We start from the raw sequence: 25,915 nt of genomic DNA on the forward strand, positions 1-25,915 counted from the left end.
CCTCGTATGTAATCGGCCTTCCAAAGCATCCTTTGCTGTCTTTTCGGAAAGTAAAAGCATCCCTGCCATTCGGTCACGGGGACGAGCGCCTCCACCTCATCTGTACGCTGGTCAGTGGATTTCGGCGTGTTCGGTGAGCACGGGGTGACATTTGCCTCAACTCCGTTCCCATCTCCCCTCCTGGTGCAGGAGATATTTCATCCGTGAATTTTTACCTTGCCTCTGGGCATCAGTTTGATACATTATATTCAGGTACATAAATGTGAACTGATTACTTAGTATCTCTGTAACCCCCTTCATCGTCGAATGCAGCTATAAATTTTAATCATTTATCTGTAGATTATTTTGAATTTCACACCGAGAGTGAGATCATGTGCCATTTTCAGCGTTTTCTCTTTTATTCCTGTACCTTGCATTCTTTTTTATTTCTTTAGTGTGTTTGCTAGGACCTCCACTCCAGTGGACAGACAGTACTAGAATAGCATATAATTTGCATCCTTGCCTTGTTCCTGATCCCAAAGGGAATTATTCTATCATTTCAGCATTTAAATAGGATGCTTGTGGGGCGCCTGGATGGCTCAGTTAAGTGTCTGACTTTTTTTTTTTTTGAGAGAGAGAGAGCGAGGGGAGGGAGAGAGAGAATCTTGAGGGGAGGGAGAGAGAGAATCTTAAGCGGACTCCCCGAGCCCCACCCCGACCTCTGGGACTGGATCTCACAACCCTGAGATCAAGACCTGAACCTGGGGCGCCTGGGTGGCTCAGTTGATTAACCGTCTGCTTTTGGCTCAGGTCATGATCCCAGGGTTCTGGGATCGAGCCCCGCGTCCGGCTCCCTGCTCAGCGGAGAGTCTGCTTCTCCCTCTGCCTCTCCCCCTGGCTTGTGCTCTCTTTCTCGCTCACTCTCTCTCAAATAAAATAAAATAAAATCTTAAAAAAAAAAAAGACCTGAACCAAAATCAAGAGTACCGCGCTTAACCGACTGAGCTACCCAGGTGACCCCAGTCATAATGTCTTGGTCTCAGCTCAGGTCTTGATCACAGGGTCGTGAATTCAAGCTCTGCTAGGCTCCACACTGGGCACTGAGCTTCCTTTAAAAAAAAAAAAAGATGTTTGCTGTAGGTGTTGTAGATGATAATTATTTTTTCCTAATTAAAGTTATTCTCTAGTTCTAATGGGTTAAATGATCAGCAGTGGATATTGATATAGATGGTTAACTATTTTGTATCTAAGAGGAAGAGCCATATGATCTTTTAATATTAATGTGATGATTATATTAATTGAGGATTTCATTTTTAACCACCTTTCATTCCTAGGAGGAAATGAACTTGGTTTGTGATTATACCCTCATTATTCAATTCTCGACTGTACTAAAACTTTTATATTATTTTGCATTCATATGTGTGAATGAGATCTTTCCTGTTTTGTTTTGAGTTGTACTTTTTTGGCTTGGAAACACTCAGGAAAACAGTATTTTCCATCCCTACAATGGAATTATGAATCCTTTACTTATTTGGTGAAGTTGCCTGTGAAACAATTTGTAATTCATATTTCCTTTGTGGGCATGTTTTAAACTACTGGTTTTTTTTTTTCTTTTAGGATTGGATGTAATCAAGTTTTGTATTTATTTTAGATCATTGCCAGAAAGTTGTACTTCTTTCTAGAAATTCATTCATTATATGTACATTTTCATGTATATTCTCTTAACTTTTTCGTTGTATTCTCCCTTCAACATCTGTGATTATGACTCATTCATAACTCTTTGTCTATGCTCTGTTAAAATTGCTAAAGCTTTGTTGATTTCATTAGTTTTCAAAGGACACATTGTTCATTTTTATGATTCTTTTTATTAGTTTTTAAAAAATATTAATTTTGTCCTATTTTCATTTTTCTAAACCTTTATGCTGTTCCTTTTCCATCCTTTAAGTTAATGGTTAGCCCACTCATACTGATTTTATTTTCTCTGGGAGTTGATGATATTCATATAAATATGTAAATATATGTACCACACCAACTGTGGATTTCCAGTGTTATCTGAAACACTTCTTTTAATTTTCTGCTTCTTCCCGGCTACAAAAGTAGTCCTAACTGGCTAAAAATAAATGTGTATGTGCCTCTTTATCCCTGTAATGTGCTGCATTATTGTGTATCATATACCACACCTGATACATTTTGTTCATTTACTGCCCTCCCTCAAATGATTATAACATCCATGTCCTTCAGGATTTTTCTGTTTTGTTCAGTGCTGTATCCCCTGTGACTGTATGTGGTGGGATTGGGGTAAATATTACCTAAGTAAATATGAAATGAAGGAGCAAGAGGTAGGGGCCTTAAGGGAAGTGTCCTTGCTCAAAAAAGGGGGCTTGGGCGCCTGGGTGGCTCAGTTGGTTAAGCGACGGCCTTCGGCTCAGGTCATGATCCTGGAGTCCCGGGATGGAGTCCCACATCGGGCTTCCTGCTCGGCAGGGAGTCTGCTTCTCCCTCTGACCCTCCTCCCTCTCATGCTGTCTCTCATTCTCTCTCTCTCAAATAAATAAATAAAATCTTTAAAAAAAAAGGGGGGGGCTTAGAGGCACTTGGGTGGCTCAGTCGTTAAGCGTCTGCCTTCGGCTCAGGTCATGATCCCAGGGTCCTGAGATCGAGCCCCGCATGGGGCTCCCTGCTCCGCGGGGAGTCTGCTTCTCCCTCTCCCACTCCCCCTGCTTCTGTTCCCTCTCTCACCATGTCTCTCTCTGCCAAATAAATAAATAAAATCTTTAAAAGGGGGGGCTTAGTCTAAAGGAGCTCAAAGATAGAACATTTATTTATTTATTTTTAAGAGGATTGATTGATTGATTGATTGATTGATTTCTCCCCCCCCCAGAGAGGAGCACAGGGAGAGAGACAAACAGACTTTGCACAGAGCACAGAGCCTGATGCAGGGCTTGATCTCTCGACCCTGAGATCATGACCTGAGCTGAAATCAAGAGCCAGACACTTAACCAGCTGAGCCACCCAGGCGCCCCAAGATAAAACATTTAAATAGAATACTTCATTTGCCTACTTTCCGTAGTGCACAGCAGGGTTCTAGGCTAGACTCTGGTAATGTTAGTAATAAGGGCCTCACTAACAACTAAATTGTAAGGTATATGTTCAGAAATACACTCATTGGGAGTTTAGGCTTTGAAGACAAAACAGGCCTGCATTCACACATCTGTCTATGTAATACACCCTGTGTTACATACACCTCAGCAGCTTTCTGACTGGGTAACATTGAGTGTATGGTTAATTGATTCTCAGATTTCTCAACTATAAGCTGGTTGTAATAATACCTGATTTGCAGAGCTTCTATGAAAGAAAAGCTCTTTGCAAGATCATTCTCACATCATGGTTGCTTAAATGGCACGTTATTAATTTAGTAAAGAATGTTGTGATTTTTTCAGTTTTAAAATATACTACTTGATCCATTGCATGGAAAAAACTGTTGTGTTTTCATTATTTTAAATTTATGTAATAGAGGGCCCCTGGGTGGCTCAGTTGGTTAAGCGACTGCCTTCGGCTCAGGTCATGATCCTGGAGTCCTGGGATCGAGTCCCACATCGGGCTCCCTGCTCAGCAGGGAGTCTGCTTCTCCCTCTGACCCTCCTCCATCTTGTGCTATCTCTCATTCTCTCTCTCGCAAATAAAAAAAAAAAAAAGAAAAGAAAAAAAAATTTATGTAATAGAGCTGCAGATATTACTATCGAGATGACATGTTGCTAACTTCACCTCAGGTATTCTTGTTCTGCTCTTCTGTACTGTGTAGGCACAATTTAGGATGAGAGTCACAGCGTGGCAGTCTTCTCTACCTCCTATGTGTGGAATTCACTGTTGATGTCTGTTGATGCTTTTTCGCAAAAATCAAGTTTCAGAGGCCCTGCAGCCCATGGAGGGGAGGGTTCAGTGGTCAGGGGCTGAGCAGTAATTCCTGTTAGCTGCCAGTGGTGCAGAAGTAAGAAATACTGGGAGTGGAGCCCCCAGAAGTTGCATCTATAAATGCTTTTTTTGGATTTGACACAGTGTCAAAGTTATGGTTGCAGGCATTGTCTGCTGTTTTTTGTTTTTCATTATCATGGGAAAACTGATAGCTAAACTTTTTTAGATTTCAGTTAACTTAGAACATGGGACTCTTAACCTTTTTTGACCTTTTTTTTAATTAGCAAGGACCCCAGCAATGTTTTTTTAGCTCTAGAGGAGATAAGATTACTCCATCTCCTTACAAGATCAGTGTGTATTTGGTTGGGTGTCTTGGGGGTATGCTTTATACGTGTGTGTGTGTGTGTGTGTGTTTTGAGGGGAGTGATCCCTCATAACGGATATGCTGCAACATCCAGGCTCATTTTATTTATTTTTATTTTTATTTTTTTTAGATTTTATTTATTTATTTGAGAGAGAGAATGAGATAGAGAGAGAGAGCATGAGACAGGGGAGGGTCAGAGGGAGAAGCAGACTCCCCGCCGAGCAGGGAGCCCGATGCGGGACTCGATCCTGGGACTCCAGGATCATGACCTGAGCCGAAGGCAGCCGCCTAACCAACTGAGCCACCCGGGCGCCCTCCAGGCTCATTTTAGTATAGATAGATACTATAGATAGATAAATTGTGGGGAGACCTGGATTCTCGTGTTTTCTTTCTCCTGCCTCAGCTCTAACTTCTCAGTACTCTTGACTTTCTTCATGAAGGGAACATGGAAGAAGAAAGAAAAGTTGCAGAATTACAGAAAAATATGACACAGGTAAGTAGGAGCTAATTATTCTCCAAAAGAATTTTCCATTCCACCAGGTCCTTGACCTCCTAATTGTTTAGAGCAGTTGTTAGTGATCTATTTCTCTATTGGGCCACATTGTAAGTGTCTTAGGCGTTGAAGGCTAAAGAGTTTCTATTGCAATTAAACCACCAATTTAGTTTGAAAGCAGCCACAGACAGTACATAAACAAATGTTTTATTGTGTTCCAATAAAACTTTACGTAAGCAAATAGTAGGCTGGATTCAGCCCATGTGCTATAGTTTGCTGACCCCTGGCCTAGAATACAATATGGCCAGCTGTGGGCCTGAGGTGAAAGTTATATTTCTGCAAGCTCCTGGGCCTCAGGTTTGTGGGAAGATAGATAGATGATAGATAGATAGATAGATAGATGATAGATAGATGATAGATAGATAGATAGATAGATAGATAGATAGATAGATAGATGATAGATAGATGATAGATAGATAGATAGATAGATAGATAGATAGATAGATAGATAAAGAAAGAAAGAAAGAAAGGAAGAAAGAAAAGTTCCCTGTTCCTCAGTGTGTTTTTATGCATTTAAACCGCACTTGGATTTGACCCAGTCTTTCATGTTGTGCTGAGTGCTGTGGTGGGAAAGAAGGAAGCAGGTGAAATTTTTGTGTAACAAGGAATTGCTGGTGTCCGTGTGGAAATTATTTCATCTCTAGAGCATTTCTGTCATTTCTTGTAGGCCTTGGACTGTCCTGGATCATAAGATTGGAAATGGTCACCATCAAACTGTGCAAGAGATAAATTTGGTGTTTTAGAAGTGTGGTTAGATACATAGACTGGATGGGGTCAGTTAGGAAGGATGTAATGGGTATAAAGAGAAAGATCTGGTGTCTGAGTTCTAGGGTAGATGTTGGGAGACCATAAAATCTTCAGAACTTCCTGTGAATTGATTCTCAGTTTCCCAGTATTAGCAACCTCATCAATCTTCCTGCACACGTGGGGAGAGTGGGCACCTTTCTGAAAAGAATATATGTGGGATGTTTTAGGACTCTGTGGTCTTTGAGGATGTGGCCGTGGACTTCACCCAGGAGGAGTGGGCTCTGCTGGATTTTGCTCAGAGGAGCCTCTACAGAGATGTGATGCTGGAAAACTTTCAGAACCTGGCCTCCCTAGGTAAGAATGGCAATGTTCCTTCATTTAGTTGTTTAGAAAACAATCTTACTAATTGACCTTGTTCTAGGATTTAGGCTGAGGAATAGGAATGAATTGGTAAATAAGACCGACATGGTCACAGACCCCAAGGAACTTTAAGTCTAGTGGCTTCACCATGAAAATAAACATCTGTGTAGTGAACTGCCTTTTTCTTTTTCTGGTGGTTAAAAGCCTTGAGGCTTATTAAGTATTGAAAGTGCTGGCATAGACTTCAGGGGTCACTTTGGGCCTTAGGGAGGTTTATGGTTTGGGTCCTTAATGAGAATTTTAATGATGTCAATGGTCTTTACTCAGAAACATACATGTAAGCAAGAGGGGGATTATTACTCAGTGCAGGAAGGGAGAACGTATGACATGGGGAACTGTGGTGTGTCTCAGAAAGAAGGTGTTAAAAAGTACATATTACAGGGTTTGTACTTTGGGTGAGTGATTTGGGGATGGGTCTGTGGAAGTAGGCTGTATTGGTTTCCTAGGCCTTTTTTTTTTTTTTTTTTTAAGATTTTATTTATTTATTTGACAGAGAGAGACACAGTGAGAGAGGGAACACAAGCAGGGGGAGTGGGAGAGGGAGAAGCAGGCTTCCCGCGGAGCAGGGAGCCCGAAGCAGGGCTCGATCCCAGGACCCTGGGATCATGACCTGAGCCGAAGGCAGACGCTTAACGACTGAGCCACCCAGGCGCCCCTTTCCTAGGCCTTTCATAACAAAGTACCACAAACTGTGGATAAAAACAGCAGAAACTTATTTTTTCACATTTCTGGAGACTGGAAGTACAAACAAGGTGTCAGTAGGACCATGCTCCTTCTGAAGGCTCTATGGGAGAAATCTCTCCTTATCTCTTCCTAGCCTCTGTGGTTGCCAGCAATACTTGGCATTTCTTGGTTTGCAGTGATACCATTCTTTTCTATTTTTTTTAAAGATTTTATTTTTAGGTGATCTCTACACCCCCAATGTGGGGCTAGAACCCACAAGCCCGAGATCAAGAGTCTCATGTTCTACCGGCTGAGCCAGCCAGGTGCCCCATGCAGCTAGATCATTCTAATCTTTGCCTTTGTCCTCACATGGCCTTTTCCCCTTTGTCTCTATGCCCCTCCCTATAAGGACACTAATCAATGGATTTAAGACCCACCCTAATCCAGTATAACTCCATCTTTACTTGATTATAGCTACAAACACCCAATTTCCAAATAAAGTAACATTCTGAGCTTTCAAGTGGACATGACATTTTGTTTTGATACACTTATTGTTTTTTAGAGCAGTTGTAGGTTCACAGCAGATGTGAGTGGTAGATACAGAGACTTCTCGTGTGTGCCCTGCTCCCATATGGGTACAGCCGCTTCCACTATCAACATCTCCTACCAGAGTGGCACATTTGTTACAATTGATGAACCTGAATCGACACATCATCATCACCCTGAGTCCATAGTTTATACATTAGGATTCACTCTTGGTGAAGTCATTCAACACAGAATACATTTTGTGGTTTGGACAAATATGTAGTGGTATACATCATTATAGTATCATTTAGAGTAATTTCACTGCCCTAAAAATCCTCTTTGCCTCATCAGTTCATCTCCTTCCTCGCTAACCTGTGGCAACCACTGATCTTTTTACTGTCCCCATAGTTTTGGCTTTTCTAGAATGTCATATAGTTGGAATCATACGGTATATAGATTTTTCAGTGGTTTCTTTCACTTAGTAATATGCATTTATGCTTCTTTCATGTCTTTACATGGCTTGATAATTCATTTCTTTTTAATTCAGAATAATATTTCATTGTCTGGGTGTACCGCAGTTTTATTCATCCATTCACCCTCTGAAGGATATCTTAATTGTTTCTAAGTTTGGGCAGTTGTGAATAAAGCTGCAGTAAAATATGCATGTGCAGGTTTTTGTGTGGACATGTTTTCAGCTCCTCTGGGTAAATTCCAAGGAGTGTGATTGCCTGATCATATAGTAAGATTAGTTTTGTAAGAAGCTGCCAAACTGTCTTTCAAAGTGCTGTACCATTTCGCATTCCCCCCAGCAGTGAATGAGAGTTCCTGTTCTACAGCCTTGCCAGTATTTGTTGGTGTCAGTGTTATGGATTTTAGCTGTTCTCATAGGTGTGTGGCGGTTTCTCATTGTTTTAATTTTCGTTTTCCTGATGACATATGGGACTATCTCTTCATATGATGTTTCCCTTGAGGAATTTCATAGTTTTGCATTTTACATTTAGGTCTTTGATCCATGTGATCCATTTTGGGTTGATTTTTGTGAAGAGTGTAAAAGTCTGTGTCTAGATTAATTTTCTTGCATGTTGATGGCTAGTTGTTTCGGTCTCTGTTGAAAAGACTGTCTTCTTTGTGGATTGCCTTTAATCCTTTGTCAAAGATCAGCTGACTGTGTTTATGTAGGTCTATTTCTGGGCTCTCTATTCTGTTTCATTGATCTGTTTGGACATATATTTTCAAGGGACACTGTTCAACCCAGTCCAGGTGGTCACTTTAGATTGGATGCTGACAAAAAGAGGTAGAAATTTTATTATTGAGTATTTTTTGGGTGGCACAGTGACTTTTTTTGGGGGGGGGTCATCCTTAGATTAAATTATGTAGTGGCCTTATTTTGTTTAATTTTATCATGGTCTTAGAGTAATCTTGTTTAAGATTGGTATTCTGTGAGATTATTAATGTGCAATAGGAGAACAAAATATCCTGGCTCTATCAGACCAGCTTCTAATATTGAAGTTTAGATAATGAATATCACATCAGTTCTAGAAATCAGAGGCTGTGTCATTGTCTACTCCCCCATCCTGCTCCTGCTTTAAAAAAACTTTTGACAAACATTTTGTAGAAATTCAGTTTTCTCTTGCCCATAATTATAGTATCAGAAGAGCAAAATTTTGACCCTGTCTCATGGAAATGTTTATGGTTCCTCATTGTTTTCCCTCATGATAAGCCTTTCTGCATTAACAGGGTATCCACTGCACACACCATATCTGATCTCTCGGTGGAAACAAGAGGAGGACCTGGAGACAGTGGAAAGAGGACCTATCCAGGGGGAACACCAGGAAGGCAAGAATCCCTGGGAGAAACTGTCCTGGTTGGGGGATATTACGTTTGTAAAAATCAAATAAAAGCAAAACAAAACTTTGCTTTGTTTGAGGGGTGTGATCTTCTAGATACCTTAGATTACTATTTTGACTTTTTATCAGTATTCTCACACTTTCCTTGTTCTTGGGAAAGACAGTCCATATTTCTTCTTGTAAGTTAGTGTTTGGTCATGTGCATTTTAGGAAGGAACTGGTTCCTTTTTGTTTTGTTTTCCTTTTTAACTTTTATTTAAGCAATCTCTACAACCCGCATAGGGCTCGAACTCATGACCCCAAGATCAAGTGTTGCATGCTCTTCTGACTGAGCCAGCCAGGTGCCCTTTGTTCTCCTAATAATACCTTATTTGTGTTACTATAAGTCTCAGTCTTCATGGAATTATTTCTTGCTTACAATTTTGACCCTTGTGTATATTACCAAAGTCCTGAAACAGCTACGTTGCCAGAAGTCCTTTTCCTTATAGGTGCCTTTGCTTTTTTGTTTCAGGTTTTGAGATTCAACTTAAAACTAATGAATTAGTAGCTCCACAGGATATTTATGGACAAAGAATATCCGGTGAACAGAAAATAGTAAGGTTCAAAAGGAATGATTCTTGCTCATCCATTTTACACAAAAACTGGGAATACCATGGTGTTTGTTATCAGAACAAAAACCATGAGAGACATTTGAGGTGAGTGCCATTCAAAAAAGAAAAAGTCATGCCTCTGGAGAGAATCTTAAAATGTCATAAAACTTAAAAAACGTGTACCTAGAACTTGGTCAAAAATTGTGATTTCGTAAAGAATTTTTCTAAGATTTTTTTCCCCAGAAATGACATTGAGATCTTCAATGTTTGACACATAGTTCAATTATAAGCAATTACCAGAAAAATTGTATGTCAAAAAAACCTCAGTGATAATATTGGCTATTGTAGACCCTTCTGTGAGGACTTTGAACTTGTAACTTGACAGGGCAGAATATGTAGTCACTGAAAATGATAAAAGTATATTTATTACTAATAATGTGCTTTTATTTTTAAAAGAAGTCCAGTTGTGGAGACCATCTATGAATGTAATGAAGAAAATCAGTGTGGACAAGACTGCAGCCAAATTTCACATCTTAATATACTCAAGAGAACTACTGAAGTGAAGTCCTATGAATGCCATGAGTGTAAAAAGGCCTTCACGGATCATTTATCCCTTAAGAATCACATCAGGTCTCACACTGGAAGCAAACCCTATCAATGTAAAGAATGTGGGAAAGCTTTCCATTTTCTTGCTTGTTTTAAGAAGCATGTGAAAAATCCCACTGAAGGGAAACCTTACGAATGTAAAGAATGTACAAAAACCTTCGGTTGTTCTTCCTTCTTTAGGGCACATATGAAGATTCACACTGGAAAGATGAGCTATGAGTGTAAGGAATGTGGAAAAACCTTTAGCTGTTCTTCATCCCTGACAGAACACAAAAGGATTCACAGTGGAGATAAGCCTTATGAATGTAGGGAATGTGGGAAGGCATTTAGCTGTTCTTCCTCACTCTCCAAACACAAAAGAATTCACAGTGGAGATAAGCCATATGAATGTAAGGAATGTGGGAAGGCCTTTAGTTCTTCCTCTCACCTTATAATACATATAAGAATTCATACTGGAGAGAAGCCTTACGAATGTAAAGAGTGTGGGAAGGCCTTCAGCGAGTCCTCAAAACTCACTGTACACGTCAGAACACACACAGGAGAGAAACCCTATAAATGTAAGGAATGTGGGAAAGCCTACAATTGTCCCTCCTCCTTAAGTATCCATATGAGAAAACACACTGGAGAGAAACCCTATGAATGCCTGGAATGTGGAAAAGCCTTCTATCTTCCCACTTCCCTTAATACGCACGTGAAAAATCAAAGTAGAGAGAAACCCTATGAATGTAAGGAATGTGGAAAAGCCTTTAGTTGTCCCTCATCCTTCAGAGCACACGTGAGAGATCACACTGGAAAGATACAATATGAATGTAAGGAATGTGGGAAGGCCTTTAGCCGTTCCTCATCCCTCACTGAACACTTAAGAACTCACACTGGAGAGAAGCCTTATGAATGTAAAGAATGTGGGAAAGCCTTTATTAGTTCCTCCCACCTTACAGTACATATAAGAACTCACACTGGAGAGAAACCTTATGAATGTAAGAAATGTGGCAAAGCCTTTATTTATCCCTCAGCTCTGAGGATCCACATGAGAACACATACTGGGGAGAAACCCTATGAATGTAAGGAATGTGGGAAAGCCTTTCGCCATTCTTCATACCTTACTGTCCATGCAAGGATGCACACTGGTGAGAAACCCTTCGAATGTCTGGAATGTGGGAAAGCCTTCAGTTGTCCCTCATCCTTTCGAAGACATGTAAGAAGCCACACTGGAGAGAAACCATATGAATGTAAGGAATGTGGGAAAGCCTTTGTGTGTCCTGCCTACTTTCGAAGACATGTGAAAACTCACACTAGGGAAAATGTATAAATGGTGTGAAATGTGGGAACGTCTGCAAGGCGTTTTCACCTCACAGCATATCTGGAACGTTGTGGAGATGCGCCATGAATGTAAGAAGGCAAGAAAGTGTTGCGTATCTGTTTGATGACTTGAGAACTCACAGCTGAGAGAAACCTGTGTCCGTACACCTTGTGGGAATGCCTTTGTGAATGTCACTTCCGGCGTGCAAGAAAATTCACACGAGAAGCACGGATCAGGGCCTCACCTGTAAAGTGGACTGCTGGCTCATTGATAATCGGTTTCTGTTTTCTGAGACGAATATTTAAGGTGATGAATTTTCCTCTAATACCTTTTCAGCTCTAACCACATTTTATTATAGGTACTTTTATTTCGGCCAAGATGTAAATGTTCTTTACGTTACAAAATCTTTTGGACCCATAGGGGATTCAAGGTGTTTTTCAAATGCAGGCAGGAGTGGTCTTTTTTTTTTTAATTAGTATCTAATTAATACTGTTCTCCAGGTGTGCAGTATCACACCTGTTATGGTATCAACACTTTGGTATTTGTAATTTCTTTTGTAATTTTTTTCTTGTAATTGGTCATTTCTAGTATGGCAGATACTGGAAATTGACTACCCAATTTTTTTCCCTTTTTTTTCTTTTTTTAACTAAAAGAACCTAAAGTTTTTGAGGTTATCAGTTTTTATTATTAAAAGCTTTTTCTGTCTAATAATCCATTTCAACAGAAATTAATAAGGGCAAGTTCTCAAAAGAAGAGTCGCATCTAATACGTTGTTTTTGTATTTTCTCTGTCCTTGCTCATGGCTAGGAATTGGACTCAGTGTTTTGAGTTTAAAAACGGACCTTGTGACAAGAAAGCTAGAAGTAAAGTTGGTTGAGCTGGCTTGTGTGTGTTAATTTGGACATGTTTGGGACTCCATTTCTCAGAATCATTTCCTTATCCAGTCCCAGGTTAGAGTTGTCTGAAACAGAGTTTGCATGAGAATTGGAAGGCAGCGGGAAGAAGCTATTATTCTTTGTTTAGTGGGGCCATAGGATGGAGACAGATACATAAGGGCCTGGTGAGCTTCAGTGTCCAGCTCATTTTCCTGATGATCAGACCCACCAATCAACACTAGCTTGAAACAGAACGTTAAATGCTTCTACTTCAGTAAAGTCAGAGGCAGCAGCTCCATAGACCTTTCCATAAGTTCCTCCATCACAGTCATACACAGCTTCTTAGGTTTTCTGGCAAGTTCCAGCATTGTCCTTTTGCTGATCTGACAGTCCCTCTGGCACATCAACTGGCTCTATAGAGGTGGCCCCATTTTGGAGCAGGGTTGTTATTTGTGTAGTGCAATCCCGTCACGTCACTTTGCTCAAGGGGAAAGACATCTGTGCAAATCCACTGGCATCTCCAGCAAGAAGGGCTGTGGACAGTAAGGAAAATTAGGTATAAGTGAGCTAAGCATCAGACAGGGCATCATCCTATTTTAGTGGAGGAAGATTTATATTTGACACCTTCAGATTTTTCTGCTTTTTTATTTGGGAAAGATGAAGGTCTTTGGTTTGTGCTTCTTCAGGTACATCTAGCTACACTTTTCCCTTCCATTATATTTCCCGTTTATTTCTGAAAGTAGACCTCATTTTCTGCTGTTTTAGTAAAGCATATATATGCTACTGTGCACGACATGTGCTGATCTTAAGTGTATAGCTTGATGAAATTTCACTTATGTACATACCCCGGTAAACAGAACATTCCCAGGATTCCAGAAAGTTTATTTATCTGCCTTCTCAGTAATTGCTCCACAGAGGAAACCACAGTTTGACTTTTATTCAGTGTATTAGGTTTGCTTCTTCTTGATCTTCTTGATCTTTATGTAAGTGCTTAAATACAATATGTACAATTATATGTTTGGCTTCTTTTCTCAGCATGATGTCTAGTTTGCCTTTTAATCACTCTTTTTACTGACTTACACTTATTGCTCTTGGTATATGTTTTGTTTGTAGGAATGAGATCACTGACTCATAGGCAGACTTTAGCTTTAGTTTTAATAGGTATTCCAGTTTTTCAAAAAGGTGGATTTCACCTATCATCCTAAAAGCAATGCATGCAAATTCCAATTGTTCCACCTAGTTGGCCAGCCCTTTCTAATCTTAGGCATCCAGCAGAGGACATGGTAATATCCTGCTTTAGTTTTAGTTTGCAGTTACCTGATATGTAGTGATGGTAAATGCTTTTTTATGTGCTTATTGGCTATTTGGATATCTTTTATGAGGGCACCCTGTTGAAGCATTTCACCCATTTTTGGTTCCTTTTTTATTTGAAGGGTTTCCTTCTAGTTACTTGTCTTCTATTGTATGTATGTGTATCTCTATGTCTAGTTACATACACATATGTAAAACCATGTGTTATATATCATATATTCATAACTTACGTAGATTATATATATATATATTGCAGATAACTTTTCCCCATGTCTGGCTTGTCTTTTCACTCTTCTCATATGTATAAGCTATAAAGGGAATTTATTGGTTTGATTATTGAAGAAGTCCTTTGGGGATGGCTGGGATCCTGGGGCTAAAAAGCTGTTATCTGGATGAGTTCAGTGTCCGTATCTTGGCTGTGCATCTTCTTACATTTAGCTATTCTTCCTGGCAGGCTATTTCTCTCTACCATAGTTCCCAGAAGATCCAGGCTGCTTTCTTTCTAGGTTGAAGTCTCAGGGAGAAAAGAGCGATAGTCTTTTTTTTTAAAATTTTTAAAATTTATTTTATTTTAAAGATTTTATTTATTTATATGACAGAGACCGCGAGAACAGGAACACAAGCAGGGGGAGTGGGAGAGGGAGAAGCAGGCCTCCCGCGGAGCAGGGAGCCCGATGTGGGACTCGATCCCAGGACCCTGGGATCACGACCTGAGCTGAAGGCAGACGCTTAACGACTGAGCCACCCAGGCGCCCAGAGCGATAGTCTTTTTGAACAACTCCAGTATGATCATTATAATAGAATCTGATTGGCTCACTTGCCAATAGTTATCTAATCACTGTGGCCAAAGGAATGTAATACTCTGATTTGTTTAGGACTGGCTCCTGTGCTCATCCAGAAACCAGAGTAGAGTTTGCACCAACTGAATCAGAGTGTGATGTGTGCGGAGAGGGGAGGAGGCAGCAGGGGGCAAGTCGGGTAATATTGTCAGCTGGCATGTTGTGCTTACTAGGGTCTTACAACAGGAGGGAACTGAAGTCTGGTAGCTCAGCAGGGGCTGAGTAGTTCTGGAAATCCTTTCAGAAAGGTTAGATGCCATCTGTTAACATATCTTTAGATTGCATTTTTATTCTTTAAGATTGTCCTGCCTTCTCTATTCCTCATTTGTTTCTATATTATTTTTAGAACATCCTTATCAATTTTCACAAATATGCTGAGAGTGTGCTTGGAATTGCATTGACGATGCCATTACCTGAATGAAATTGACATCTTTACAAGATTGAGTCTTCCAATGAAACATAATCATCCATTTACCTAGATTGTCTTTAATTTCTCTCAACAGTGTTTTGTAGTTTAATTGTAGAGGACTTGAATATCTTTGTTTAATTTATTTCTAGGTATGTGGCATGTTTTGCTTTGTAAATATTTTTATTTATTTCCTGTTTAATTTTTTAGCTAGCATGAATTGCAATTTCTTTTTGTACATTGATCTTTTTATCCAGTGACATTTATAAATTAAATTATTATTACTTGAATTATTCAAATAGTTTGTGGATTATTTTGGATTTTCTGTGTACAATCCTGTCAATAACAAAAGGAAGTCTTACTTGATTTCTAAACTTTATCTTTTTTTTTTTTTTTGGCCTCATTGCTTTACAGTGATGAATAGAAATGATGAAAATGAACATCTTTGCTCTGTTCCTGATCTTAGGGGAAAATGTTCAATATTTCATAAGTATAATAATAGCTGTAAGTTTTTCATAGATTACTTTTAAAAACGAAGAGAACTGTTTTATTCCCAGTTTGCCAAGTTTTTTTTTTTTTAATTGTGAGTGAATATTTTATCCAGTGCCTTCTCTGCATGTATTATGGTCTTTAAAAAAATCCTTCAGTTTGTTAATGTGAATTACTACATTCCTTGATTTTCAGATGGTAAAACAACATGTCTTCCTGGAATAAACCACACTTGGACGTGGTATATATTGGCTAATTAGCCTTCTCATTTTGCTGGATTCAGTATATGACTTAAAAAAAATTATTTATCTGTTAATTAGAGGTTTGTCTTGTAATTTCTTGTCATGTACTTGTCTGTGTTTTGTGTCAAGTTTATATTGCCCCATAAAAAGAGTTGGAAACTGTTCTGAAAGACTTTCTATAAAATTTGAACCAGTTTAGTCCTTATATGTTTGGAACAACTCACCAGTCAATCTGTCTTACGGGTTTTCTTCACAGAAAGCTTTTGAAAGATAGTGTCACTGGTGAATGACACCAAATATAAATAGAAGATTATTCAGGTTTTTTTAATTTGTTCTTGTGTTAGTTTTGCTAAATTGTATCTGTCCATTCCATAACTTTTCAAATGTGTTGGCATAAATTTTATTCATAATATCCTGTAATTCCCTTTTAATGTCTGAAAACTGTCATTATATCCCCTTTTCATTTCTGATATTGGTAATATATATGTTCTCTTCCTTTTTCTTCATCCTGTTAGGGATTTAGATATATTAATTTTTTCAAAGAACCAACTTTATTCTGCCTTCTGATTCTTTAATTTTTGGTTTTAGTCCCTTCTATTTTATTTGGGTTTAATTTAATTCTAGCTTTTGAGGTAGATGCTTATATCAGTGCCTGTCTCCTGCTATGCTTATAAACCTATCCAATCAGAACTTTCTACCATTCACATTATCAGTAGCAATGTGCTCACGATATATGCAGAAAAATACTGTTTCTGTGCCTGTTATCTTAAGGTCACGGGGCTTCCTTGGTGGAATGGGAAGAAAACTGGACTGGGAGTCGAGACACCTGATGGTTTTCACTTTCCAACTCTACCTCTGTGACTTTAGAAAAGTCACTTAAGCCTTCTGGTGCTGAATTTGGTGTGTGTATGTGTGTTTAATTTTTTTTTTTTAATGAAATAATTTAGATTCTCAGTAACCTGTGAAAAAATATGTATGGGGAAATTCCATGTATCCATCACCCAGTTTTCCCCAGTGGAAATCCAAGAGCTTACTTAAATTTTGCCAGTTTGAGATGCGTGTGTGTGTGTGTATGTGTGTTTCTTTGCAGTTTGAACATGTGTAGATGAATGGACCTACTACCATAATCAGAATACAGAACTGTTCCATCACACAAAAGAACTCTTGGGCACCTGGGTGGCTCAGTCGGTTAAGCATCTGCCTTCAGCCCAGGTCATGATCCCAGGGTCCTGGGATCTAGCCCACATCCCACATCAGGCTCCTTGCTCAGTGGGGAGTCTGCTTCTCCCTCTGCCCCTCCCCCTGCTCATGCTCTCTCTTGCTAACTCTTTGTCTCTCATATAAATAAAAAGTAAAAAAAAAAAAACCTCTTTAGTTACTTGGTATTCAGACCCAAACGTCTCCATCACTAGCCCTAACAACTACCAATATGTTCTCCATCTGTATAATTTTGGTTTTTTTCAAGAATGTTATGTAAAGAAACCATATGGTATGTAACCTTCTGGAGACAGACTTTTTTTTCACTCAGCATAATCCCCTTGACATCCATCCAAGTTGTTGTGTGAAGCTGTGTCCTTTTTTTATTGCTAAGATGTTAACCATGGGTTTTCTTGAGGTGCTTTTCATCAAGTTAAGTTCCCCTCTTCCTAGTTTGCAGAGTTGAAAAAAAAATCATGAATATAGGTTTTGGGTTTTGTCAAATGCCTTTTCTGCATCAATTGATATGATCATAGCCTGCTGATATGATGGATCACACTGATTTTCAGATAATGGACCAGCCTTGCACATCTGGAATACATCTCCAGTTGTGTGAAATTCCTTTTATACATTGCTGGATTCAATTTACTAATAGTTGCTTTTTTGTTATTTTCCTCAATTATAAAATATATTTTAAGGCTAATATATTTTTAAAAATCTGTATGGTGTTAAAAATAGACAAAGAACAAGAAATAAGTTTTTGTGTTTAAGGCAGATATATTATCAACATTGGCCATAAATCAAAGTCATTCAGTACCATCAGATGCATATAGGAGATGCTACTGGAGCGGCTGGGGTGGGGGCAGGGATCACATCATTTCTGTGGGATCAGAAACACTTCCTTCACTGCCTCAAGTTTTTATACTGTGGAAGAGTTTAGAGGATGAAGGTTTGATTCAGAGATGATTTGAAGAGAAGGGGGCTAGTTTGGTTTTATGTAAAGAGAAAAGGTTAAAAAAATATTTAACATTTAATGAGCTTTTATTCTGTGTCATTCACTGTTTTGACGTCCATGTATTAACTTATTTGATCAGCACAAAATTTTATGAGGCAGATACTTACATCAAGATAATACACATGGTGAAATAGATTCACAAATGAGCTCAAGTAATTGCCCAGAATTACATAGTATGTGGTGGAACTATGTCTGAATCTAGAACCCAGGCTTTTTTTTTTTTTAAGATTTTATTTGTGTGTGAGAGAGAGAGGGGCAGGCAGGCAGAAGGAAATGCAGTCTCCCCACTAAGCAGGGAGCCTGATTTGGGACTCAATCCCAGGACCCTGGGATCATGACCCGAGCCGAAGGCAGGCACTTAACCGACTGAGCCCCCAGAACCCAGGCTTTTTAATACTACACTACTGCCTCCAAGGATCAAAGCATTCTGAAGAGTCAGGACAGGCAGGATTGGGTGTGGTTGAATGGGGATCTCATAGGGTTAGGTGGGGCTGTGGGCAGCATTCTGGGTGTAACCCTCACTTGGCATTTTTTAGGCAAGGACCAAGTATCTTCTCAACCATCTGTATCATATGGCTCCCTGTGTTATGGAAGGAATGTGGTTACCAGGGGAGAAGAGAACCCAGTCAATAGAGTATGAAAGACCAAGATTGCTTTATCTTTGAATACAGAGGACACATTGTTAGCATTATATAAATACTGATAGCTTGATTTGACCAAAAGGTTTATTGACTGATTGTGTCAGGCACGATTTGAAACACTTTATAGCTGCAATGTGTTTACTCTTAACAATAACGAGTGATTTCCGATAAAATAATTCTACTCAAAAACAACTAGAAACAGAATAAAGAAGAGTGCTAGATAATGGAAATATACAATTTAATTGTTTTCTAATATGGCAATAGAAATCAATTAGCAACAAATGAAGCCAATGATGTCACTCAAATTAGCAAAGAAAAAAATTACCAAGGAATAAACTCCGTAAGGAATTAGAAGTACTTATATTAAGAAAAGTATGAAGTTCTCCCTGCAGACATATAAATGTACAAATAGGGAGGTCTTTTCAGGTTCTAGCGTGGGAAATGTTAATAAGGATGCCGATATTCCTGATATTATTTCATCATCAGTGCTATTTCAATAAATCAAAATTGCAATAGAATTTTTAAGTGGAAATAATCTTTACAGAAAGAGCCTCCCTTGTGGATATGTGCCTAGAGGAGGCCAAATGAACTCCCCTCTGCAAAGAGGGGCCACTCCGAAGTCACTGAGCTGGACCAAGGACACTTTTTCCTCCTATGGTTCTCCAAGATTGTGAAGTCTTTGGGGAGTGGAGTTCATGGACTAGTTCAGCTAATTATGAGCTCTGCATCCACATCTCCAGGCCACAATTCCATAATCAGCCTGTGTCTCCAGCCTTTCAGGCTGCCACTCCCTGTCTAGTGGGCTTCATACCTGTGTCTCCTCCCAGAGTAGTAACCTCCACCAGGAGGCCTGGCCTGAGTCTGTCTGCCATTCCTTGGTACATAGCCTCAGCCATTGTTGCTCACCAGGCAGGAGGGGCAGCCCCCTTCCTCCTTGCTCATGCAAAGTCAACAGTGCAACCAGTGAGTGCCATGGGCGACAGCGGATGGAGGAGGGCCTGGGGGAGCATTGTTTCCTTATTGTCAGGCAAGCAGGACATTTGGGTTAGACAGGTGGCAGGGTACCAACATGCAAAGTTTTCCCTCCAAGCACTGCGAAGTTTATGTTCTTGGTTCTAGTGAGAGTCTAAGAACCCTCATTCAGAGTTCTGCTTTCCTCCCACACTGGTTCTAGCTCTACCATGGCGGAAACCGGTCTCTGAACTGTCACTGAGCCCTCCAAAATCATGAAGTGATGAGGATGATGAAGACCTTAAGCATGATATCATTAACTTTCATTGGCTTCCTACATGGCAGGCTCTGAGCTAAGTGTTCTGTGTAGCTTGTTTCATTTCATCGGCATAACCACCACCCTCTAAGGAAGAGGACTGCACATCATCGTCATTTTACAGATGAATAAGGGAGCACAGCATTTAAATATAACTTGTATTAAGTCATGAGGTAAAATGGGTATGAATTCAGATTTGAATCCTCACACATCCAGACTCCAGACACAGGTCATCTAGCCGTTATTCCCTCCTACCAACCCAGTCTGTCATTTCACCTACCAGGTTACTTGGCAGGTTTCCGGTAGACCTCAACGGGGAGTAATGAGTACCCCTTCCACCAGCTAGACTATAGTAATAGAATGTAGGAGGGCAGCTGAGATCAAGATAGGGATCATAGAAGGGTCAGCTGATTATAGTTTAGGGCATGTCTCTCTTTTTTCCCTGCTCCTACATTTTCCTTAAACTGTCTTCTTTCTCCTTCATTCTAGTTGCAAGGATTAAACAGTATAGTGGAAGCCATATATGTGATGAATGTGTATAGAAAGTTCAAAATAGACTTCAGATATTATTAATAGGCTAGTTTCATATTATTTGATTAAAATATCCTGTGATCTGAAGGTATGGATTTCCCTAGATCTTTGACAGGACATTTTATTTTGTCCTTATACATGTAGATACTGAGTGGAGGGAAATACTGAGTCTCATTTCTGATTTCTCAGAGCCTATTCTATCTTTGGCACAGAGTAGGCAACAAAAACAAAAAACATCTCTGTTAAACATTAAATAGCCCCTTAATTTTTTTTTTAAAGATTTTATTTATTTATTTGACAGAGAAAGACACAGTGAGAGAGGGAACACAAGCAGGGGGAGCGGGAGAGGGAGAAGCAGGCTTCCTGCTGAGCACGGAGCCCGATGCAGGGCTTGATCCCAGGACCCTGGGATCATGACCTGAGCTGAAGGAAGACGCTTAACGACTGAGCCACACAGATGCCCCATAAATAGCCCCTTAATATTTAAGTTAACATACAAAAACATGTGAGTTTAATCAGTCATCAAATGCATTAAAATGACTGAGTAATTTAGGGAGAATTAGGACTTCTGTATCAATAATCTGGTAGTATTTCCATTTTCTCAGTTAATATTTGTGGCTCTAAGAACACTTAACATGAGCTCTATTAACAAATTTTGAAGTGTTCATATATTACTGTTGACTTTAAGTACAACACGATACATCTCTAGAGCTTATTCGTTTTGCTTGACTGAAACTTTATGCCCTTTGATTAGGAACTCTCCATTTCCCCCTCCTGCCACCATTCTACTCTAACTCTATGAATTTGACTATTTTAGATACATAAATGGAATCATGCATTATTTATCATTGTGATTGGCTTATTTCACTTAGCATAATATCCTTAAGGCTCACCCCCGTGTTGTTTCAAATGACAGAATTTCCTTCTTTCTTCAGGCTGAATAGATATGTAGTATAATATATATATAATAGTATGTACTATATAAGTATAGTAGTATATATACAGAATAATAGTATATATACACACTTTTGTATATATATGATTTGCATTTCTTTGATGAATAGTGATATTGAGCACCTTTTCATATACTTGTTAGCTATTTGTATATTTCCTTTGGAAAAATGTCTATTTAAGTCCTTAACCCATTCTTAAAATCAGGTTATGAGTTGTTTGTTTTTGTTTACCATCGGGTTGTAGGAGTTCCTTATATATTTTGGAGATTAACCAATTATTGGACATATGGTTTGCAAATGTTCTCTCCCATTCCATAGGTTGCCTTTTCACTGATGAGGAATCTGAAGAGCACTGATTGGCCACAGGTCTGAAATTGTTGCTGAGATCAGGTGGAATTGTGTCTTTAAATCCCATACCCTTTCTATTATCTGCAGTGCCACTCTTATATCAAGGATATTAGCACCACTCCTAGATAGCTACTCTGGACCTTCCTGGCCCCTTCCCATCCAGGCTTTCCCCTCCATGCATAGTGCTAATCGATTAGTAGCACTCATTCTAAATTTTGAAGTTTGATGAGGAAAAAGAAAGTGTCACCTGGTCGGAGAATGTCAGATGAGATATCAACAGTAATATTAATGTATTAGGATTCTCTAGAGAAACAGACCTAACAGGATATGTATATTTTTACATAGAGAGAGATTTAAGAAATCGGTTCACGTGATTATGGAGGCTTGCTAAGTCCAAATTTTGCAGGGTAGGCTAAGCAGGCAGGAAACACAGGAAGAATTACAGTTCAAGTCCAAACACAGTCTGGTGGAAAGATTCCTGCTTCCTCAGGGAGGTCAATCTTTGTTCTATTAGAGCCTTCAACTGATTGGTTAAGGCCCACCTACATTATAGAGGGTAATCTGCTTTACTCAAAGTCCACTGATCTAAATGTTAATCTCAGCCAAAAAATACTTAAAAATACTACCAGATTCTTGATATAGAAGTCCTACTTCTCCCTAAATTGCTCAGTCATTTGAATGCATTTGATGACTGATAAACTCACATGTTTATGTATGTTAACTTAAAAATTAAATCTGAGTTTTTTTATTAAGATGTATGAAACTTGGAAGTCAGAAGGAGTACAGGCACTATCCCTCCTGAGAAGTGGAAGGCCTCAGACCCTACAAAGGACATTTACTTTTCCTATGATCTTGGTCCATTAATATTAACAAGCCCTCAGAGATTGGGAGAACACAGACCAATTTGGTTAATTATGAGCTCTGTGCATTGAGCTTTCAAGCCCACATAACTGTAAATAATTGGCTTTTGCCCTGCAAACTTTCAGTTGGCCAGTCCCAGCACGGTTGGATCTGTGTGTGTGTCTTCTCTTCCCAGAGTCACTGTATGCATCAAGGGGTCCATACCTGACTCTGTCTTCCTGCCCATCCTGAGAACAGAGCCTGAACCTTCATCACTCACAGGCATAAGAAGGGTGATGGATCGTCATTTCCTTGTCATGCCCCAGCATAGAGGCCCCACAGTCCAGTGAGTGATATTGGAGATACTGGATACAGGAACTACCAGGGGAGCATTGTTTCTTCATCCTCAGGACAAGCAGGATAGTTGGAGTAGCCGGGTGGAAGGGCAGCGGTACGCAGGTTCAGCTCAGAGGCCTGTGGAATTTATATTCTTGGTTCTGGTGGGAATCTGAGAATTGTCATTCAGAGTTCAGCTTTCCTCCCACACTGGTTCTAGCTCCTGTAGGAATCTCCCTCACAGGAGCAGGAAATAAGTCCCTCTGAACTGTCCCTTAAACATTCCACAATGACCATGAAAGTGATGATGAAGATGAGCAGGGGAATGATGCCCAATGACCATATACATGATATCATGAACCTTTATTAAGGATTCCAGTCCTGGGCTCTGAAATAAGTGCTTTATGTAGACTGTTTCTTTTTATCTGCCTAGTCACCCCTAAAATATATGTGTACACATTATTGTTCTTTTACAGATGAGGAGAGCATTATAGCCTTTTAATGTAACTTGTCCCCAGTCTTGGGAAAGAATGGGATGAAGCCAGGTTTCAGTCAAACAGTCTGACTCCAGACACAGTGCACCTGGCCAGTATTCTCCCTTTGCCAATGCAAACAACCGTTTTGCTTCTCTGGTCATTCCATCCATGCACTCTCTGCTCACTGTGTTCTTCTCTTTGGAGGTTACTGGTAAACCACAGTGGTGCGCTGTTGGTGCATAACTACAGGAATGATGGCTGAAGATCGTTGGCAGGGATCATAGAAAAAGCCGACTCATGACAGTTTAGGGTAGATTTTTTGTGCACGCCCCTGCTCCTGGATTTTGCCTCAGCTGTCCACTTCCTCTTCCATTCTAGTAAGTTAGTCCTTCTCCATTTCAAAGGGAGACACAACGTCAATGTCTCAGGTTCCACCCACACTCAGGAAACCAGAAACTATTAAAAGATGTACAATAGATGTGCTATTGGTTAAGACCTATGGATCTCTGCTTTAAAATTTCTGAATTTTAACAGTAAAGAAATTAACTGCATGTGCCTCAGATCCACAATATAATTTTAAGTCCTATCTTCCCTACTTATTATCTAGTGAGCTGGAACAATTTCTTAGTATCTCTGAGCCTCAAAATTGTTATCTGAATTGATTCTTAGTTGATGCCACTCCACTAAGTAAGGACTAAGTAGATATGAATACTACCAGTGTGGTTAAATATGTGATGGATGCCTACAGTAAGGGCAAAAAATTTAGATGTTATTATTGATAATATTGATTAATATTGTTAATACCAACTTTTATACCCTTCAACCAAAATATCCTGTGATCTGATTGGTTTTCTTTTTTTCTTTTTTTTTTAAAGATTTTATTTATTTACTTAACAGAGAGAGACACATTGAGAGAGGGAACACAAGCAGGGGGAGTGGGAGAGGGAGAAGCAGGCTTCCCGCGGAGCAGGGAGCCCGATGCGGGGCTCGATCCTAGGACACTGGGATCATGACCTGAACCGAAGGCAGACGCTGAATGACTGAGCCACCCAGGTGCCCTGATTGTTTGGTTTTCAATGGCTTTCTGACAAAAAATTTAATTTTTATCCTTATACAAATTAAGTACCGAGTGCTTGGAAGGAAATGACTGAATCACATTCATTTCTGATTCCCCAGAGCTTATATCATCTTTGGCACAGAGTAGGCAACCACCACAACGAAACCCCCAAATATGTTAAATATTGAGTAGACCCTTCTTTGAGTCACAGGAACAAAGCATAGTCAATATGGCTTGTACACACGAGTGCTTTCCTGCCCGTGCCTTCATCCATTTTAGGGACAAGAGATCATATAAAATAGCACTTGTTTGTATCTATGTCATAAACATTCAATAGGATCTTTTTTTTTTTTAGTAGGCTCCATGCCCAGCATGTTGCCCAACACGGGGCTTGAACTCATGACCCTGAAATCAAGACCTGAGCCTGGGATCAAGAGTCGAACACTTAAACCAACTGAGCCACCAGGCAGCCCTCTATTATTTTCTATTTAATAGCGTCTACAACATTCAGTTATTCAAAAATCATCACAGTGATTTTCATAAGTATGAAAAAGAAAAGGCAGAATGAGAAGGGGAAGATAAATTTTACTGTGTAGGCTTAGACACCTTTTAGGATTTCCAGTGCCCTGAGACAAGAGAGCCTCCAGATTCTCTGCCATATAACCCAATAAAAGGTTATTAAAACTTTTAGGATTGCATTTCATCAGTAAACCCACAAGAACAATAATGATTCAAATTCTGGTTACAGGGGCGTGTGGGTGGCTCAGTCAGTGAAGCTTCTGTCTTGGGCTCAGGTCCTGATCCCAGCGTCCTGGGATTGAGCCTCGAGCCTCGGATCAGGGCTCCCTGCTCAGCGGGGAGAGTCTGCTTCTCCCACTTCCTCTGCCCCTCCCCCCTTATGCTCTCTCTCCCTCAAATAGATAAATAAAATCTTACAAAAAAAAAAAAAAAGCAAAAAAACAAATTCTGGTTACAAAACAATGACCAAATATTTATTAAGTTCCACTTTAGATGGAATTTTAGATGCCACACATCTCTGGAGATGGCTGTTAACCTTTTGATTTCCAGAGAAGTGAGGCCAGCACAGACAGGTTGAGGGATTTACATGTCTTCCTGTGAATTAGGGTACTGGACCAGTGATTTTCAGGAGCACTTATGGCAGTAATATGGTGGATCATAGGACTTCCCATGAATAGTAACGCACTTTACAGCCCAGTCTGAAAATCCGAGATACGGAAATATTATTCCCTATGTAAGATGGGAATTTTTATATGGAGCTATCACAGAATGACTATTATTAGATACTTGAGAAATATTCTGATTCTATACTTTAATAATAGCATGTAGTTGATAGCAACTAATTTTTCTACTGGGAAAACAAATGTAGGCAATAAGTAGTGAAATTGAACTTGCATTGATTTTTATAACACAAACAATATCCTCCATGCAGATGTCATATGGAAATTCTCACCTGCATGATATGCAAAAAGGCAGAAGGATTTTCATAGGGTTGTTGAGATAAGGAATTGATAAACAAAATGAAGTTATTTCCTCAGTTAATACTATGTATCACTTAAAGTGTTATA

At 39.5% G+C, this 25,915-nt stretch overlaps 1 protein-coding gene across 1 annotated transcript in view; it reads left to right on the top strand.

The window, feature by feature from the left end:
* The first annotated feature begins 4,700 nt into the window (after positions 1-4,700).
* The window catches only part of ZNF699 (zinc finger protein 699), a 171,901-nt gene continuing 150,686 nt past the window's right edge, over positions 4,701-25,915 (top strand). The window contains exons 1-5 of the mRNA XM_044913093.1: positions 4,701-4,748; positions 5,783-5,909; positions 8,901-8,999; positions 9,522-9,705; positions 10,057-11,460. Of these exons, the coding sequence (XP_044769028.1) occupies positions 4,701-4,748; positions 5,783-5,909; positions 8,901-8,999; positions 9,522-9,705; positions 10,057-11,460 (1,862 nt within the window). The remainder of the gene's footprint in view (positions 4,749-5,782; positions 5,910-8,900; positions 9,000-9,521; positions 9,706-10,056; positions 11,461-25,915) is intronic.

This window comes from Neomonachus schauinslandi, chromosome 1 (genome assembly GCF_002201575.2).
Source record: "Neomonachus schauinslandi chromosome 1, ASM220157v2, whole genome shotgun sequence".
In the NCBI taxonomy this organism is placed as follows: Eukaryota; Metazoa; Chordata; class Mammalia; order Carnivora; family Phocidae; genus Neomonachus; species Neomonachus schauinslandi.